Here is a 20,211-nt window from a genome sequence, read left to right as displayed (position 1 = left end):
GCAGGGCAGAGCTACCTTAAAGCTTGACCAATGGAAAACATACAATATCTACCAATGGTGTTCCAGCAATACTAGGTACCGTAATACCTCTACACAGACTACCACAGTTGCTGAATGCACACACTCAGCTGTGGGTGTTTAAGAGAGGATATTCACTATAGCGGCAAAGTCGGAAATGGTAGTTCTGATGTCAAAGCAACGTCACGCACCACGATGCATCTACTCTGCATACTGCAGGTGCAAGCACATATCGCCCGTACCCACGCCCTCACCAAGATAGTGTTCGGAACTGCCTGCTCTGTCGGGGATGGCACAGGTATGATTCCTCTCCGAAACCTGCCCACAGGGCATCAGCACTGCCATCGATACTGAGGCAGTTTGCAGCCTTCGACCCCGAAGGTTTAACCACACATGGGGCAGGATTTCCCGTTCCTGCGGCTAAATGTGGCTATAATGGAGAATCAGCGGGGGGGGGGGGGGGGGGGGGGGGGGGTTTACGCGAACAAAATCGGGGCAGACCCCTCACCGATTCTGGTACCGGTGAATGGCTAGCACCGACACCAAATGGAACCCCCCCGCTTCCCGCACTGAAAACAGCCGGAGAATGGCCGGGTCCCGGATCCAGGGCCGTGCATGCGCACGGCTGACGACCTGCGGCGGTCGCGCCGTACAACATGGTCCCGGACCCGACCCGCCATCCGCGACCCCTCAGCCCACCTCCTGGCCACCCACACCAGTCCACCCAGCCCTCACAGAAGTCCCTACCCCCCCCCCCCACCCCACACCCCACACCCTGGCCAGCAGCACAGATTCCGCAGCCGCCGGGTCAGGTTCACGATTGGTGTGAGGACATGTGTCCCGCGTCCCGAGAACCCGGCCCACCAGAGGCGGAGCATCGTGAGCGGGCCGGCCAATGAGGTGCCAGCGGCATTGCGACTGCGCGCGGCGCGTGGCACGATCACGCAGGTCTGGAGGGGGTGGAGAATCGGAAACCGGCAGCAAACCGCCGCCGGCCCCAATTATGGTGTCGGAATCGATTCTCTGCCTGATCGCCGATTACGATATCAGCGGCTGGCAACGGAGAATCCCGCCCATTTATTTTCTTTTGAAGGAGAAGGCCACTTACAAACTTACCGAACGTTTTTGACATTTGCAACGTCATGCTGGGCTGTTTGAACTTTTTGTTCTGAATGAGAGAAAACAAATGGATTATTAATCATTGTTCCAACAGATACTCTCAGCCCACTGTCTTTCAAAATCTGTAGGCTGCAGGGTCAGGAAACAGGAACATTTGGCTTAGGAGCAGGAACAAGCCATTCCCCCTTCAAGCTTGCTCCGCCATTCAATATGATCATGGCTTATCTTGCTGCGGTGTCAACTCCACTTACCACATCCCAATTGTCTCCCTAATCACTTGTGGTTCTTGCACAGTAGGATTCATGTACCAGTATGCCCAGATCCCTCTGTATCTCAGAGCTTTTTTAAATGTTATTCCTTCCTTCCTTTAAGTTACAAAACCAATGTGCAAAGTGGACAGGGCAAGGACTTAATCCATCTCCTTTCTTACCCCAAAAACAATTCAAATCCAAATTGAATCACGGTGTCACAGTGGCTAGCACTGCTGCCTCACAGCGCCAGGGACCCGGGTTTGTAGCCAGCTTGGGGTCTGTCTATGTGGAGTTTGCACGTTCTCCCCGCGTCTGCTTGAGTTTCCTCCGGGTGCTCCGGTTTCCTCCCACAGCCCAAAGGTGTGCGGGTTAGGTGGTATTACGGGGAAAGGGCAGGGGAGTGGACCTAGGTAGGGTGCTCTTTCGGGGAGTCTCGATGGGCCAAATGGCCGCCTTCTGCACAGTAGGGATTCTATGGTTCTCTGAATCTAATCCATTGTCCTCCGAAATGAAATGTACAGGATTCAAGCTGACAAGAACAGGCATTGCATCTCATCTTAGTCAAAAGAAGAAGAGTTCTGCAATTTGCATTTAAATAATATTCTGTTTCTCTATTCTTCCTGCCAAAGTGGACCAGTTCACCTTTTCCCATATTATACTTCATCTGCCAATGTTTTGCCAACTCATTTACCTTCTCCATATCCCTTTACAGACTCTCTACCTCCTCTTGCCAACTTACTTCCCTACCTCAGTTCCTACCTTAGTGTCATCGGCAAAATTAGCTCCTCTATATCCGGTCCTTTCACCCGAATCATTGGTGTAAATTGTAAATAGTTGCGACTCCAGCATTGATCCCTGTGGCACTGCACTCTTTAAATTTTGCCCAATCTGAAAATTACCCAATTATCCCTGCTGTGTGGCATCTACAAGTTTCCTGATGACACGACCCTAGTGGGTCAGATCTCAAACAACGATGAGTCAGAGTACAGGAGGGAGATAGAGAACCTAGTGGAGTGGTGTAACGACAACAATCTCTCCTTCGATGTCAGCAATACTAAAGAGCTGGTCATTGACTTCAGGAAGCAAAGTACTGTACACACCCCTGTCTGCATCAACGGGGCCGAGGTGGAGATGGTTAACAGCTTCAAATTCCTAGGTGTGAACATCACCAAAACTCTGTCCTGGTCCGCCAATATGACCAAGAAAGCACAATTGTGCCTATACTTCCTCATGGAACAAAGGATATTTAGCATGCCTACATTGACTCTCACCAACTTTTACAGATGCACCATAGAAAGCATCCTATCGGGCTGCATCACAGCCTGGTCTGGCAACTGCTCGGCCCAAGACCGTAAGAAATTTCAGAGAGTCGTGAGCACAGCCCAGTCCATCACACGAACCTGCCTCCCATCCATTGACTCCATCTACACCTCCCGCTGCCTGGGGAAAGCGGGCAGCATAATCAAAGATCCCTCCCACCCGGCTTACTCACTCCTTCCAACTTCTTCCATCGGGCAGGAGATACAGAAGTCTGAGAACACGCACGAACAGACTCAAAAACAGCTTGTTCCCTGCTGTTACCAGACTGCTGAATGACCCTCTTATGGACTGAACTGATGTCGCCACACATCTTCTCTACTGTGTAGTACCACACTCCGTATGCTTCCCGATCTGCCTGGACTGTACACAGAACAATACTTTTCACTGCACCTCGGTACACGTGACAATAAATCAAAATCGACTCTGCTTCTTGTTAGCCAATCAGTCCTTCATCCATGTTAATGTGACCCCCTACACCACGAGCTCTTGTCTTTCGGAGTAACCATTAACCTGGCCCCTTATCAAATTCCTTTTCGCAATCACACACACCAAAGCTACACAAAGCACCCTGCTTCTTACTTCCCCCATTAATTCTGAGAAATTAGTTGAACACCATTTTCTTTTCATATTAACTCTGCCCGATCATTTTCTAACTATTCTGCTCCTTCATACTGGATTTTAGCAATTTCCCTGTGACTGATGTTAGGCTAACTTTTTTTTTATTCATGCTTGGGATGTGGGCATCACTGGCTCGGTCGGCATTTATTGCCCATCCACGAGGACATTTAATAGTCAACTACATTGCTGTGGGTCTCATGTAGGCCAGACCAGGTAAGGACGGCAGATTTCCTTCCCTAAGGGACATTAGTGAACCAGATGGGTTTTTACGACAATCGACAATGGTTTCATGATCATCATTAGACTTTTAATCCCAGATTTTATTTACAATTCAAATTTCACCATCTGCAGTGGCGGGATTTGAAACCAGGACCCCAGGAGCATTGCCCTGGGTCTCTGGAATACTAGTCCAATGATAACGCCACTATGCCGCTGTCAGCCAATTCTTTTGAGACCCGAGGAAGCAGGCCATCAGGTCCTGGGGACTTGTGAGCCGTTTCCCTGGTGATTGTGAGTGTAGACCGATTGGCCAAGTGGATATTGGAATGAAGCAGCCACTGCAGGGGTCACGTGTCAGGAGCGCATGTGTTCTCCTGGAGCACGGACAGCAACACAGTGAGTAACAGCTGCTCAGTGACTGTTGATAAACATCTAGTGTTGTTAGTCCCTGGGTATCTAATACTTCTACATGGTGTCAGCAGTTGACAGAATGGCACAGGGACTTCGCCGCATTCACCCGCTCGTGGTTTACGAAAACATCGCAGTCAACTGGGCAACATTTGAAAAAGAGTGGCACATCTACTGCGGCGCCAGCCTATCACGGAATCCCAATTGGCCCAGCGAGCCTGCACTGATCCTCCGAAAGTGGGCCCCACCGAACCATTTTTGGACACTAAGGAGCATTTGATCACGGCCAATCCACCTCACCTGCAATCTGTGGACTGTGGGAGGAAACCGGAGGAAACCCAAACAGACACGGGGAGAACGTGCAAATTGGGTCCCTGGTGCTGTGAGGTCGCAGTACTAACCACTGTGCTACCATGCCGCCCCAAATCAAATACACTCCTTGAAATTTAGCGGGCCCCAGATGATTCATCCTGTTCATCGTCTTTCTTGCTCATTGGGATGAATCTTTGCTGTGAGTTATGTAAGGACAGCAGTGATTTGAGTATCACTATATGGAGTGACAGCGCAAGACTGATCCAGAAATTATAAACTAGCCGGGCTCCAAGTGACTGGGTTGTTGTTCTGAATATAATTTGTATCACATCAGAATGATCCACTCTGCATTTTTCTCCAGAGATTATCCCGTGTTCGTTGGGACACTGCTGTAGTTTCAGATCTGAGCATTTCAGTTGTCGTTTAAAGAGGCTGATAGACTCTATAGATGGATTGTAGCTTAGAGTTAGACAGCGAGATTAAGATACAGTCCACTGTGTCACATCAAACACTCCCAGGACAGGTACAGCACGGTGTTAGATACAGAGTAAAGCTCCCTCTACACTGTCCCCATCAAACACTCCCAGGATTGGTACAGCACGGGGTTAGATACAGAGTAAAGCTCCTTCTACACTGTCCCCATCAAACACTCCCAGTACAGGTACAGCACGGGGTTAGATACAGAGTAAAGCTCCCTCTACACTGTCCCCATCAAACACTCCCAGGACAGGTACAGCACGGGGTTAGATACAGAGTAAAGCTCCCTCTACACTGTCCCCATCAAACACTCCCAGGATTGGTACAGCACGGGGTTAGATACAGAGTAAAGCTCCTTCGACACTGTCCCCATCAAACACTCCCAGGACAGGTACAGCACGGGGCTGGATACAGAGTAAAGCTCCCTCTACACTGACCCATCAAACACTCCCAGGACAGGTACTGCACGGGGTTAGATTCAGAGTAAAGCTCCCTCTACACTGTCCCCATTAAACACTCCCAGGACAGGTACAGCACGGGGTTAGATACAGAGTAAAGCTCCCTCTACACTGTCCCCATCAAACAATCCCAGACAGGCGCAGCACGGGTTTAGATAGAAATTAAAGCTTTCTCTACACTGTCCCCATCAAACACTCCCAGGACTGGTACAGCACGGGGTTAGATACAGAGTAAAGCTCCCTCGACACTCTCCCCATCAAACACTCCCAGGACAGGTACAGCACGGGGTGAGATACAGAGTGAAGCTCCCTCTACACTGTCCCCAACAAACACTCACAGGAGAGGTAAAGCACGTGTTGAGATACAGAGTAATGCTCCCTCTACACTGTCCCCATCAAACACTCTCAGGACAGAAACAGCACGGGGTTAGATACAGAATAAAGCCCCCTCTACCCTGTCCCCATCAAACACTCCCAGGAGAGGTACAGCATGGGGTTAGATACAGAGCAAAGCTCCCTCGACACTGTCCTCATCAAAGACTCCCAGGACAGGTACAGCACGGGGTTAGATACAGAGTAAAGCTCCCTCTACACTGTCCCCATCAAACACTCCCAGGACTGGTGCAGCATGGGGTTAGATACAGAGTAAAGCTCCCTCTACAATGTCCCCATCAAACACTCCCAGGACAGGTACAGCACGGGGTTAGATACAGAGTAAAGCTCCCGCTACACTGTCCCCATCAAACACTCCCAGGACAGGTACAGCACGGGGTTAGATACAGAGTAAAGCTCCATCGACACTCTCCCCATCAAACACTCCCAGGACAGGTACAGCACGGGGTTAGATTCAGAGTAAAGCTCCCTCTACACTGTCCCCATCAAACACTCCTGGGACAGGTACAGCACGGGATTAGATACAGGGTAAAGCTGCCTCTACACTGACCCATCAAACACTCCCAGGACAGGTACTGCACGGGGTTAGATACAGAGTAAAGCTCCCTCTACAGTGCCCTCATTAAACACTCCCTGGACAGGTACTGCACAGGGTTAGATACAGAGTAAAGCTCCCTCTACACTGTCCCCAACAAACACTCCCAGGACAGGTACAGCACGGGATTAGATACAGAGCAAAGTTCCCTCGACACTGTCCTCATCAAAGACTCCCAGGACAGGTACAGCACGGGGTTAGATACAGAGTAAAGCTCCCTCTACTCTGTCCCCATCAAACACTCCCAGGACTGGTGCAGCACGGGGTTAGATACAGAGTAAAGCTCCCTCTACACTGTCCCCATCAAACTTTCCCCGGACAGGTACAGCACGGGGTTAGATACAGAGTAAAGCTCCCTCTACACTGTCCCCATGAAACACTCCCAGGACTGGTGCAGCACGGGGTTAGATACAGAGTAAAGCTCCCTCGACACTGTCCCCATCAATCACTCCCAGGACTGGTGCAGCACGGGGTTTGATACAGAGTAAAGCTCCCTCTACACTGTCCCCATCAAACACTCCCAGGACAAGTACAGCACGGGGTTAGATACAGAGTGAAGCTCCCTCTACACTGTCCCCATCAAACACTCCCAGGACAGGTACAGCACGGGGTTAGACACAGAGTAAAGCTCCCTCTGCACTGTCCCCATCAAACACTCACAGGACAGGTACAGGACGGGGTTAGATACAGAGTAAAGCTCCCTCTACACTGTCCCCCTCAAGCACTCCCAGGACAGGTACAGCACGGGGTTAGACACAGAGTAAAGCTCCCTCTGCACTGTCCCCATCAAACACTCCCAGGACAGGTACTGCACGGGGTTAGATACAGAGTAAAGCTCCCTCTACACTGTCCCCATCAAACACTCCCAGGACAGATACTGCACGGGGTTAGATACAGAGTAAAGCTCCCTCTACATTGTCCCAATCAAACACTCCCTGGACAGGTACAGCACGGGGTTAGATTCAGAGTAAAGCTCCCACGACACTGTCCCCATCAAACACTCCTGGACAGGTACAGCACGGGGTTAGATACAGAGTAAAGCTCCCTCTACACTGACCCATCAAACACTCCCAGGACAGGTACTGCACGGGGTTAGATACAGAGTAAAGCTCCCGCTCCACTGTCCCCACCAAACAGTCCCAGGACAGGTACAGCACGGGGTTAGATACAGAGTAAAGCTCCCTCGACACTCTCCCCATCAAACACTCTCAGGACAGATACAGCACGGGGTTAGATACAGAAAAATGTCCCCTCTACCCTGTCCCCATCAAACACTCCCAGGACAGGTACAGCACGGGATTAGATACAGAGTAAAGTTCCCTCTACACTGTCCCCATCAAACACTCTCAGGATAGCTACAGCACGGGGTTAGATACAGAATAATGTCCCCTCTACCCTGTCCCCATCAAACACTCCCAGGACAGGTACAGCACGGGGTGAGATACAGAGTGAAGCTCCCTCTACACTGTCCCCATCAAACGCTCCCAGGACAGGTACAGCACGGGGTTAGATACAGAGTAAAGCTCCCTCTACAGTGCCCTCATTAAACACTCCCTGGACAGGTACTGCACAGGGTTAGATACAGAGTAAAGCTCCCTCTACACTGTCCACAACAAACACTCCCAGGACAGGTACAGCATGGGATAAGATACAGAGCAAAGTTCCCTCGACACTGTCCTCATCAAAGACTCCCAGGACAGGTACAGCACGGGGTTAGATACAGAGTAAAGCTCCCTCTACACTGTCCCCATCAAACACTCCCAGGACTGGTGCAGCACGGCGTTAGATACAGAGTAAAGCTCCCTCTACACTGTCCCCCTCAAACACTCGCAGGGCAGGTACAGCACGGGGTTAGACACAGAGTAAAGCTCCCTCTACACTGTTTCCATCATACTTTCCCCGGAGAGGTACAGCACAGGGTTAGATACAGAGTAAAGCTCCCTCTACACTGTCCCCATCAAACACTCCCAGGACAGGTACAGCACGGGGTTAGATACAGAATGAAGCTCCCTCTACACTGTCCCCATCAAACACTCCCAGGACAGGTACAGCACGGGGTTAGATACAGAGTAAAGCTCCCTCTACACTTGCCCCATCAAACACTCCCAGGACAGGTACAGGACGGGGTTAGATACAGAGTAAAGCTCCCTCTACACTGTCCCCCTCAAACACTCCCAGGACAGGTACAGTATGGGGTTAGACACAGAGTAAAGCTCCCTCTGCACTGTCCCCATCAAACACTCCCAGGACAGGAACAGCACGGGGTTAGATACAGAGTAAAGCGCCCTCTACACTGACCCCCTCAAACACTCCCAGGACAGGTACAGCACAGGGTTAGATACAGAGTAAAGCTTCCTCTACACTGTGCCCATCAAACACTCCCAGGACAGGTACAACTCGGGGTTAGATGCAGAGTAAAGCTCCCTCTACACTGTCCCCATCAAACACTCCCAGGACAGATACTGCACGGGGTTAGATACAGAGTAAAGCTCCCTCTACACTGTCCCAATCAAACACTCCCAGGACAGGTACAGCACGGGGTTAGATTCAGAGTAAAGCTCCCACTACACTGTCCCCATCAAACACTCCTGGACAGATACAGCACGGGGTTAGATACAGAATAATGTCCCCTCTACCCTGTCCCCATCAAACACTCCCAGGACAGGTACAGCACGGGATTAGATACAGAGTAAAGTTCCCTCTACACTGTCCCCATCAAACACTCTCAGGACAGAAACAGCACGGGGTTAGATACAGAATAATGTCCCCTCTACCCTGTCCCCATCAATCACTCCCAGGACAGGTACAGCACGGGGTGAGATACAGAGTGAAGCTCCCTCTACACTGTCCCCATCAAACACTCCCAGGACAGGTACAGCACAGGGTGAGATACAGTGTAAAGCTTCCTCTTCACTGTGCCCATCAAACTCTCCCAGGACTGGTACAGCACGGGGTTAGATACAGAGTAAAGCTCCCTCTACACTGTCCCCATCAATCACTCCCAGGACTGGTGCAGCACGGGGTGAGATACATAGTAAAGCTCCCTCTACAGTGTCCTCATTAAACACTCCCAGGACAGGTACAGCACGGGGTTAGATACAGAGTAAAGTTCCCTCTACACTGTCCCCATCAAACACTCTCAGGACAGATACAGCACGGGGTTAGATACAGAATAATGTCCCCTCTACCCTGTCCCCATCAAACACTCCCAGGACAGGTACAGCACGGGATTAGATACAGAGCAAAGCTCCCTCTACACTGACCCATCAAACACTCCCAGGACAGGTACTGCACGGGGTTAGATACAGAGTAAAGCTCCCTCTACACTGACCCATCAAACACTTTCAGGACAGGTCCTGCACGGGTTAGATACAGAGTAAAGCTCCCTCTACACTGTCCCCATCAAACACTCCCAGGACAGGTACAGCACGGGGTTAGATACAAAGTAAAGCTCCCTCAACACTGACCCATCAAACAATCCCAGACAGGCGCAGCACGGGTTTAGATAGAAATTAAAGCTTTCTCTACACTCTCCCCATCAAACACTCCCAGGACAGGTACAGCACGGGGTGAGATACAGAGTAATGCTCTCTCTACACTGTCCCCATCAAACACTCTCAGGACAGATACAGCACGGGGTTAGATACAGAATAAAGCCCCCTCTACCCTGTCCCCATCAAACACTCCCAGGACAGGTACAGCATGGGGTTAGATACAGAGCGAAGCTCCCTCGACACTGTCCTCATCAAAGACTCCCAGGACAGGTACAGCACGGGGTTACATACAGAGTAAAGCTCCCTCTACACTGTCCCCATCAAACACTCCCAGGACTGGTGCAGCACGGGGTTAGATACAGAGTAAAGCTCCCTCTACAATGTCCCCATCTAACACTCCCAGGACAGGTACAGCACGGGGTTAGATACAGAGTAAAGCTCCCGCTACACAATCCCCATCAAACACTCCCAGGACAGGTACAGCACGGGGTGAGATACAGTGTAAAGCTTCCTCTTCACTGTGCCCATCAAACTCTCCCAGGACAGGTACAGCTCGGGGTTAGATGCAGGGTAAAGCTCCCTCTACACTGTCCCCATCAAACACTCCCAGGACAGGTACAGCACGGGGTTAGATACAGAGTAAAGCTCCCTCTGCACTGTCCCAATCAAACACTCCCAGGACAGATCTCGCACGGAGTTAGATTCAGAGTAAAGCTCCCTCTACACTGTCCCCATCAAACACTCCTGGGACAGGTACAGCACGGGGTTAGATACAGAGTAAAGCTCCCTCTACAGTGCCCTCATTAAACACTCCCAGGATAGGTACTGCACAGGGTTAGATACAGAGTAAAGCTCCCTCTAAACTGTCCCCAACAAACACTCCCAGGACAGGTGCAACACGGGGTTAGATACAGAGTAAAGCTCCCTCTACACTGTCCCCATCAAACACTCCCAGGACTGGTGCAGCACGGGGTTAGATACAGAGTAAAGCTCCCTCTACACTGTCACCATCAAACACTCCCAGGACAGGTACAGGACGGGGTTAGATACAGAGTGAAGCTCCCTCTACCCTGTCCTCCTCAAACACTCCCAGGACAGGTACAGCACGGGGTTAGACACAGAGTAAAGCTCCCTCTGCACTGTCCCCATCAAACACTCCCAGGACAGGTACAGCACGGGTTAGATGCAGAGTAAAGCTCCCTCTACACTGTCCCCCTCAAACACTCCCAGGACAGGTACAGCACAGGGTTAGATACAGAGTAAAGCTTCCTCTACACTGTGCCCATCAAACACTCCCAGGACAGGTACAACTCGGGGTTAGATGCAGAGTAAAGCTCCCTCTACACTGTCCCCATCACACTCCCAGGACAGATACTGCACGGGGTTAGATACAGAGTAAAGCTCCCTCTACACTGTCCCAATCAAACACTCACAGGACAGGTACAGCACGGGGTTAGATTCAGAGCAAAGCTCCCACTACACTGTCCCCATCAAACACTCCTGGACAGGTACAGCACGGGGTTAGATACAGAGTAAAGCTCCCTCTACACTGACCCATCAAACACTCCCAGGACAGGTGCTGCACGGGGTTAGATACAGAGTAAAGCTCCCTCTACAGTGTCCTCATTAAACACTCCCAGGACACGTACAGCACGGGGTTAGATACAGAGTAAAGTTCCCTCTACACTGTCCCCATCAAACACTCTCAGGACAGATACAGCACGGGGTTAGATACAGAATAATGTCCCCTCTACCCTGTCCCCATCAAACACTCCCAGGACAGGTACAGCACGGGATTAGATACAGAGCAAAGCTCCCTCGACACTGTCCTCATCAAAGACTCCCAGGACAGGTACAGCACGGGGTTAGATACAGAGTAAAGCTCCCTCTACACTGTCCCCATCAAACACTCCCAGGACTGGTGCAGCACGCGGTTAGATACAGAGTAAAGCTCCCTCTACACTGTCCCCATCAAACACTCCCAGGACAGGTACAGGACGGGGTAGGAAAAGAGTAAAGCTCCCTCTACACTATCCCCCTCAAACACTCCCAGGGCAGGTACAGCACGGGGTTAGACACAGAGTAAAGCTCCCTCTACACTGTTCCCATCAAACTTTCCCCGGACAGGTACAGCACGGGCTTAGATACAGAGTAAAGCTCCCTCTACACTGTGCCCATCAATCACTCCCAGGAGTGGTGCAGCACGGGGTTTGATACAGAGTAAAGCTCCCTCTACACTGTCCCCATCAAACACTCCCAGGACAGGTACAGCACGGGGTTAGACACAGAGTAAAGCTCCCTCTGCACTGTCCCCATCAAACACTCCCAGGACAGGTACAGCACGGGGTTCGATACAGAGTAAAGCTCTCTCTACACTGTCCCCCTCAAACACTCCCAGGACAGGTACAGCACGGGGTTAGATACAGAGTAAAGCTCCCTCTACACTGGCCCCATCAAACTCTCCCAGGACAGGTACAGCATGGGGTTAGATACAGAGTAAAGCTCCCTCTACACTGTCCCCATCAAACACCCCCAAGGACAGGTACAGCATGGGGTTTGTTACAGAGTAAAGCTCCCTCTACACTGTCCCCATCAAACTTTCCCAGGACAGGTACAGCGTGGGGTTAGATACAGAGTCAAGCTCCCTCTACACTGTCCCCATCAAACTTTCCCAGGACAGGTACAGCGCGGGGTTAGATACAGAGTAAAGCTCCCTCTACACTGTCCCCATCAAACTTTCCCAGGACAGGTACAGCGCAGGGATAGATACAGAGTAAAGCTCCCTCTACACTGTCCCCATCAAACTTTCCCAGGACAGGTACAGCACGGGGTTAGATACAGAGTAAAGCTCCCTCTACACTGTCCCCATCAAACACTCCCAGGACAGGTACAGCACGGTGTTAGATACAGAGTAAAGCTCCCTCTACACTGTCCCCATCAAACTTTCCCAGGACAGGTACAGCACGGGGTTAGACACAGAGTAAAGCTCCCTCTACACTGTTCCCATCAAACTTTCCCTGGACAGGTACAGCACGGGGTTAGATACAGAGTAAAGCTCCCTCTACACTGTGCCCATCAATCACTCCCAGGACTGGTGCAGCACGGGGTTTGATACAGAGTAAAGCTCCCTCTACACTGTCCCCATCAAACACTCCCAGGACAGGTACAGCACGGGGTTAGACACAGAGTAAAGCTCCCTCTGCACTGTCCCCATCAAACACTCCCAGGACAGGTACAGCACGGGGTTAGATACAGAGTAAAGCTCTCTCTACACTGTCCCCCTCAAACACTCCCAGGACAGGTACAGCACGGGGTTAGATACAGAGTAAAGCTCCCTCTACACTGGCCCCATCAAACTCTCCCAGGACAGGTACAGCATGGGGTTAGATACAGAGTAAATCTCCCTCTACACTGTCCCCATCAAACACCCCCAAGGACAGGTACAGCAGGGGGTTTGTTACAGAGTAAAGCTCCCTCTACACTGTCCCCATCAAACTTTCCCAGGACAGGTACAGCGTGGGGTTAGATACAGAGTCAAGCTCCCTCTACACTGTCCCCATCAAACTTTCCCAGGACAGGTACAGCGCGGGGTTAGATACAGAGTAAAGCTCCCTCTACACTGTCCCCATCAAACTTTCCCAGGACAGGTACAGCGCAGGGATAGATACAGAGTAAAGCTCCCTCTACACTGTCCCCATCAAACTTTCCCAGGACAGGTACAGCACGGGGTTAGATACAGAGTAAAACTCCCTCTACACTGTCCCCATCAAACTTTCCCAGGACAGGTACAGCACGGGGTTAGATACAGAGTAAAGCTCCCTCTACACTGTCCCCATCAAACACTCCCAGGACAGGTACAGCACGGTGTTAGATACAGAGTAAAGCTCCCTCTACACTGTCCCCATCAAACTTTCCCAGGACAGGTACAGCACGGGGTTAGATACAGAGTAAAGCTCCCTCTACACTGTCCCCATCAAACACTCCCAGGACAGGTGCAGCACGGGGTTAGATACAGAGTAAAGCTCCCTCTACACTGTCCCCATCAAACACTCCCAGGACAGGTGCAGCACGGGAATAATTTTCTACAAATGATCATCATTTTTCTTGTGCTCTGAACGTTTCTGATTTTGTGGCGAACTCACTTCGAGATTTTTGCAGACGTCCCTCTTGCATTCCTCCAGTTTGCTGATCAGCTGCTCAAGAAGCAATGAGTGGGTTTCCTGTGTGTGAAAATGCTGCAACAAAGGACACATGTAAAATCATTCCAGTACACGGCCCGGCATGGGCATAGTCGTAGGCTGTTACACGGAGGAATCGGGGGGCCCATGCTCTCTTTCCTATTGTTTACTCGCAGCCTTTACTAAATGTCTTTGAGTCATTTTTAAGTCTACCCACTGATGCCCTCTGCAGTCTGTTATTGAAAATATGGAAAGATGTGTCATTTGAAACATGGAAGTCTGGCAATATCTGGTCTGAGAGAAACATGAGAGACTACAGGGAAAGATCCCACAAAGGGTTAACAGCAGCTGCCAGGAGAGAATTGTAAAATGCAGATAGCCTTGGTCAAGCAGGCTTAGCAAACAAGACAAACAGGATTTTGAATGAAGCCAAAAACAATGGCTCATTGAAAGTAACTATCTTAGTGAGCAGAATGGATGAGGTTCAGTTGAATCTGGTGATAATTCTAGGTGTGAAAATTTGCTGACACCAGGTAAATTAAAGAAAACTGGAGACTATCAGTCTACGAGAAACATAATTTAAAGCCAAAATCACAGTCAGAATTATGAGCTGAGGACACAATTGGAAAATAAAACTATAGAAATGACAGGAATTAAAAGTAACACCTCTTGAAGTCAAAGCATTTTGAACATCACAAAGGAAACAATGTAATCAGATCTATGAGATGAGGTTATGTCAAAATGAATACTTAGTTGGATTAGAAGGTTTAGATCAAAGATACTTTTTACAATCAAAGTGAAATAAGTTACTTTACAATAAAGTCATAAAAACTTAATAACTGTTAGAAAAATATATAAACCTAGAGACCAGAGCAGGAACTACGAGAACCAGAACTCAGAGAGAGAGAGAGAGGGGGGAGAAGCAGAGTCAGATTACAGTCAGCTCGGCCATGGGAAAGAGACAGTGCAAAGCAGCCGAGCTAAAACAGCTAATATATCTAAGGAAGACGAGAATTTAAAGAGTAGGCAGAGTCAGCTCAGAGTCAGCTCAGAGTCAGCCAGCAGAGCCAGCTCTCACAGCTCGGTACATGGGAAAGATAGGACACAGCATTCGAGCTAACCAGCAAATACATCTAAAGAAGACCAGACTTTAAAAAGAAGATTGATTGTCAAGGTGGGCCTGAAGGTCCCTTCAACCAACCAGAAGGACCCAGAAGCAAGGTCTTTTTCCTTTCTGTAAAGAAAGTATTTGCAGCTTTTAAAAGAAAAAATATAATAATAAAATAACTTAATTTAACCTGAAATGGTAGTTATTCCAAAGTCTACTTTACTTACTTAGCAATGCGGGACCCAGGATCGATGCTACTAAATGGTAAGTAGATGAAATCTTCGGTGAAGGTATGGGTTATACCGGGGGATAACTTGAAAACATAGTTTGACCTGAATAGCACCCACTGAAGCTTGCATCGGAGTCGGGGAGTGAGAATCCCTGATCACCATTTAGAATGTCGGCCATTTTTGGTATAGGGGGACTTCTAAGAATAGTGGCGAGTTTTCAAAAGCAAGTCACAACTGATTCTCCTTGAGGGGCAGATGATCTTTAATGTTGCCTGCTAAGCGACAGCAGGCTATTCACCCAGGAAGGGAAGCATTTTCTCCTCAATGATACTCTGAAACTGATAAACGTTTCCAATGTAGCCCCCCCCCCCACCACCACCACCAAACCAGGTACACCGGTGTTAACTATAAGGTCTTCTCATTCTCAGAACAAGTGACCCCTCAGCGGATCACCCTGCTTTGCTATTCCGAACACAGGAACGGGTGATTATTTAGCCTCTTTAGCCTGTCCTGGTGTTGAGTGAGATTAGGCCTGGTCTGCACGGGGTTACGGCAGTATTACGATCCACAATGAGAGACCAACAGTGGTGAGGATTCCGGCCCAAAACCCTAATATACATTTTTTTTACGACTGTGCAGAAAGAATACTTCGCTCCAGGACTGACTGCAGAAGAAATAGAGATTTTGTCATTTTAAAACAAAATGTTATTGTTAACACAGTATTCAAACCTTACATCCAAAAATAGCTGACAATTACCCCTGAAACAATACTACTAAATTCAGTAAATAATACGCTTAATTCCTATCACCACTTCCAATTTAAACACCAGGAAAGGAAAAACATGCAGCTCTCAATCCATCCAACATTCCAATGGCACAGAGTAACACTTACTTTTCAGAACAAGTTTTGCTCTTGTTAGAACCCCTGATGATTCTGGCTGGATGTCTTCAAAAAGCTGTTTGCTTGGTTGGTTTCAGCTTCCCCTTGTCCTCAGACAAGTCTGCACTGCTTTAAATACTATTATGTTTTTTTAACTATCCTACTGTGAGCGAAAAGTGCCTCACCTGGGGACTCAGTGTTAGCCAGATCAGAACTCACTTAAAAAGCTTTCTCAAAATGTCTGAATACCTTAAATCCACCCAGCATTGACCTAATCTCCCCAAGCTGAAAACAAATTAACTCCCAATCTGAAAACGCATGAATTCTCCAGGGACACCCCTCACCCTCCCCCACCCTAGTCAAACAACAGTGCATTAGCCCAAGTTTTTGCAATGGCCAATTTCACCTCTGGCTCCTAAAAGCTTTCTGGTCTTACAAAACAAGATTATGTTTAAAACATGATTACTGGAGTCAAACACTCTCTAACCCAGGCTTCTAACCCTTAAATTGCCAAATGTTTACTGTCCGATATATCTAAAATCTTGCGGTGCCAAGCTAGCAGGCTTTGGCAAGGGGGTGGAGCGAAGGCTGTGGCCAGCTGAGTGCGGCAGAAAGGAGGATGGAGCAATGTGGGGCATAAGGCATTCTGGTAAAGGTTTTCCAATGGGTCCATAAAGGAGGCACCCTTCTCTTGCCTGTCACCAGCTGCGTACCGAGAGCTCCTGGCCTGGATGCTTTGCCTCGTCACTCCCATTGCTGGTTCAATGCCGGTGGAGGCAGGATCAGGCTCTTCTGTGGTCATTAATGGTGGTGTGGAGATGCCGGCGTTGGACTGGGGTGAGCACAGAAAGAAGTCTTACACCAGGTTAAAGTCCAACAGGTCGGATTCAAACACTAGTTTTCGGACCACTGCTCCTTCCTCAGGTGAATGAAGAGGTTTTACGACATCTTCTTCGCAGCCTTCAACACGTCAGCGATGAAGATAAACATCTTGCCAAGGTCATCCCCACACCTCCACTGCTTGCCTTCAAACAACTGCACAGCCTCAAACAAACCAGCAAACTACCCAGCCTTCCGAACAGCGACCACGACACCACACAACCCTGCCATGGCAATCTCTGCAAGACGTGCCAGATCATCGACATGGATACCACCATTACACGTGAGAACACCACCCACCAGGTACGCGGTACATACTCGTGCGACTCGGCCAACATTGTCTACCTCATACGCTGCAGGAAAGGATGTCCCGAAGCGTGGTACATTGGCGAGACCATGCAGACGCTGCGAAAACAGATGAACGGACATCGCGCAACAATCGCCAGGCAGGAATGTTCCCTTCCAGTCGGGAAATACTTCAGCAGCCAAGGGCATTCAGCCTCTGATCTCCGGGTAAGCGTTCTCCAAGGCGGCCTTCAGGACGCGCGACAACACAGAATCGCCGAGCAGAAACTTATAGCCAAGTTCCGCACACATGAGTACGGCCTCAACCGGGACCTTGGATTCATGTCACATTTCATTCACCCCCCACCATCTGGCCTGGGCTTGCGAAATCCTACCAACTATCCTGGCTTGAGACAATTCACACCTCTTTAACCTGGGGTTACCCCTATCTCTGGATCTGTGAAGAATTAATTACCTGCAAATGCTCGCATTCAAAGCATTGTCTTGCATCTTTGACTTTGTCTATATATATGTTTCTGGAACATACCTCCTCATTCACCTGAGGAAGGAGCAGTGCTCCAAAAGCTAGTGACTTGAAACAAACCTGTTGGACTTTAACCTGATGTTGTAAGACTTCTTACTGTTGTCATGTGAGAGTACCTTTAAGAAATGGGTGTTTATTAATGGGTGTGTATATAAATATATCTTTAGTGAGAGTACCTTAAAGAAATGGGTGTTCATTACTACAGTGATGTCAGAGAGTGTGTGGAGCTGGGCTGCCTGTCAGCTTTTTACTTTTGTTTTAGGCTGTTTGCTGCAGGGTGTGTTTTGTTTAGTTTTCAGTATCGGAGCTGAAGCCAGACAGAGCGGGTGTACTGTTGATCTCTCTGCCATAAAAGACTATCTCTTGATCATTTGGTGAATTCAGAATTATAAATGTTTTCAATAGTAACTTTAATCTAATGTGCTTCTGTTGAAAGGTGTCTTCTGTCTTCTGGATGTTGTTTGGGAAGTTATTAAGGATTACTTAGCGTTGTTTTCTTTGGGGGTTGTATTTGAATTAATGGTTGCTAAGATGTTCACTGAAGTTTTAAAAAGGTTAACTTGAGTTCATAGAATAAACATTGTTTTGCTTTAAAACATACTTTTCGATTTCTGCTGTACCACACCTGTAGAGTGGGCCGTGTGCTCCCCATACCACAACCTATTAAAAGTTGTGGGTCAGGTGAACTCTTCTGGTAGAACCCTCAAGAGTATTGACAGTCAGAGAGATCTAGGTGTACAGGTCCACAGGTCACTGAAAGGGGCAACACAGGTGGAGAAGGCAGTCAAGAAGGCATACGGCATGCTTGCCTTCATTGGCCGGGGCATTGAGTATAGGAATTGGCAAGTCATGTTGCAGCTGTATAGAACCTTGGTTAGGCCACACTTGGAGTATAGTGTTCAATTCTGGTCGCCACACTACCAGAAGGATGTGGAGGTTTTAGAGAGGGTGCAGAAGAGATTTACCAGGATGTTGCCTGGTATGGAGGGCATGAGCTATGAGGAGCGGTTGAATAAACTCGGTTTGTTCTCACTGGAACAACGGAGGTTGAGGGGAGACCAGATAGAGGTCTACAAAATTATGAGGGGCATAGACAGAGTGGATAGTCAGAGGCTTTTCCCCAGGGTAGAGGGGTCAATTACTAGGGGGCATAGGTTTAAGGTGAGAGGGGCAAGGTTTAGAGGAGATGTACGAGGCAAGTTTCTAACACAGAGGGTAGTGGGTGCCTGGAACACGCTGCCGGAGGAGGTGGTGGAAGCAGGGACGATAGTGACATTTAAGGGGCATCTTGACAAATACATGAATAGGATGGGAATAGAGGGATATGGACCCAGGGAGTGTAGAAGATTGTAATTTAGTCGGGCAGCATGGTCGGCACGGGCTTGGAGGGCCGAAGGGCCTGTTCCTGTGCTGTACTTTTCTTTGTTCTTTGTTAACTCCATGCCACACTTTGGGGTTCTCTAAACCCTGGCCCATAACACTGTCATTAGTGGTGTCCATGACAATGATACCCATTGCATATTTAATGGGCCAGCAACCCACACACCCTCACTGTGGACCATAAACACCACCTGAGGGGGAAATGCTGGCTCCTCCATCCTCGCTCATGACCATTCACCCCATTTCCAAGGTGCTGTGGAAAACCACAGGACAACTAAGGCTGGACTGAAGAAGGTCAATCAGTGAATTTTCTAAATGAAGGAAGAAGGGTCTGTGGTAGAACAGAGAGATTTAGGGGTCCAACTACAAAAATAAGCAAAGTCTAGTGATCAGACACAACAGAATTATTGTAAAATCTCATGAAATGTCAGCCTTTACTTCCAAGGTGCTGGAATGCGAATGAATGATAGTTTTACTGCAGTTATTGTGATGAATGTAGAAATTGTTATCTATTATATTTTATGTTTGTGGCAGTAATGTTATTAAAAGCCTGGGTTAAGATATATATTTGCTGCAATAATATTATTAAAGAACCTAGGCTAAGGTATCCACACTTTGTCTCTGCTAAAGCTGTCATTAAGAAGTCATAAATGTGAGGTAATGATTGATTCTAACCGTTTACCTGTTTACATATAGAGGGCTAATGGAAGATTGTTATGATTGCTGGAGATTCCCGGGAGAGTAGATAATTTATGAGGCACTGCATTTAGTCCTAGCTAAGCAGGTCATGTGATATCTTAGTGGGATTTAGATGATGTAATTCATGGGAGGAGCCAGGCCTGTCTGTAGTTTTGCAGTTTTGCCATATGATTTGAGTCTGACAAGACAGAAGATTTTAAGTTGAACAACAGTTTTTCCAAATGCTGTTGGGTTGAGCAGAAGTGTATTGAATTTGCTCTGGAAAGAAACTCTCTCCAAAGGTCGACACAACTGAGCAAGCAAACCTGTTTTGCGAACTTTATTTATAAGTGGCATTTGAACTGTA

General features: G+C 48.7%; 1 protein-coding gene across 4 annotated transcripts in view; it reads right to left on the bottom strand.

Moving 5' to 3' along the window:
* The window catches only part of LOC140389516 (uncharacterized), a 169,443-nt gene that overhangs the window by 142,077 nt on the left and 7,155 nt on the right, over positions 1 to 20,211 (bottom strand). For all 4 annotated transcript variants that reach the window (XR_011934411.1, XM_072473689.1, XM_072473688.1 and 1 more), the window contains exons 3-4: positions 13,825 to 13,917; positions 1,135 to 1,186 (exon numbers count right to left, since the gene is read on the bottom strand). Coding sequence is in view for 3 of the 4 variants with exons in the window: in XM_072473689.1 (XP_072329790.1) it covers positions 1,135 to 1,186; positions 13,825 to 13,917 (145 nt within the window). In the remaining variant the exon portion in view is untranslated. The remainder of the gene's footprint in view (positions 1 to 1,134; positions 1,187 to 13,824; positions 13,918 to 20,211) is intronic.

Source organism: Scyliorhinus torazame, chromosome 14 (genome assembly GCF_047496885.1).
Source record: "Scyliorhinus torazame isolate Kashiwa2021f chromosome 14, sScyTor2.1, whole genome shotgun sequence".
Classification (NCBI taxonomy): domain Eukaryota; kingdom Metazoa; phylum Chordata; class Chondrichthyes; order Carcharhiniformes; family Scyliorhinidae; genus Scyliorhinus; species Scyliorhinus torazame.
The sequence above is the reverse complement of the archived record's forward strand: the minus strand, read 5'-3'. Positions and strand labels throughout refer to the sequence as shown.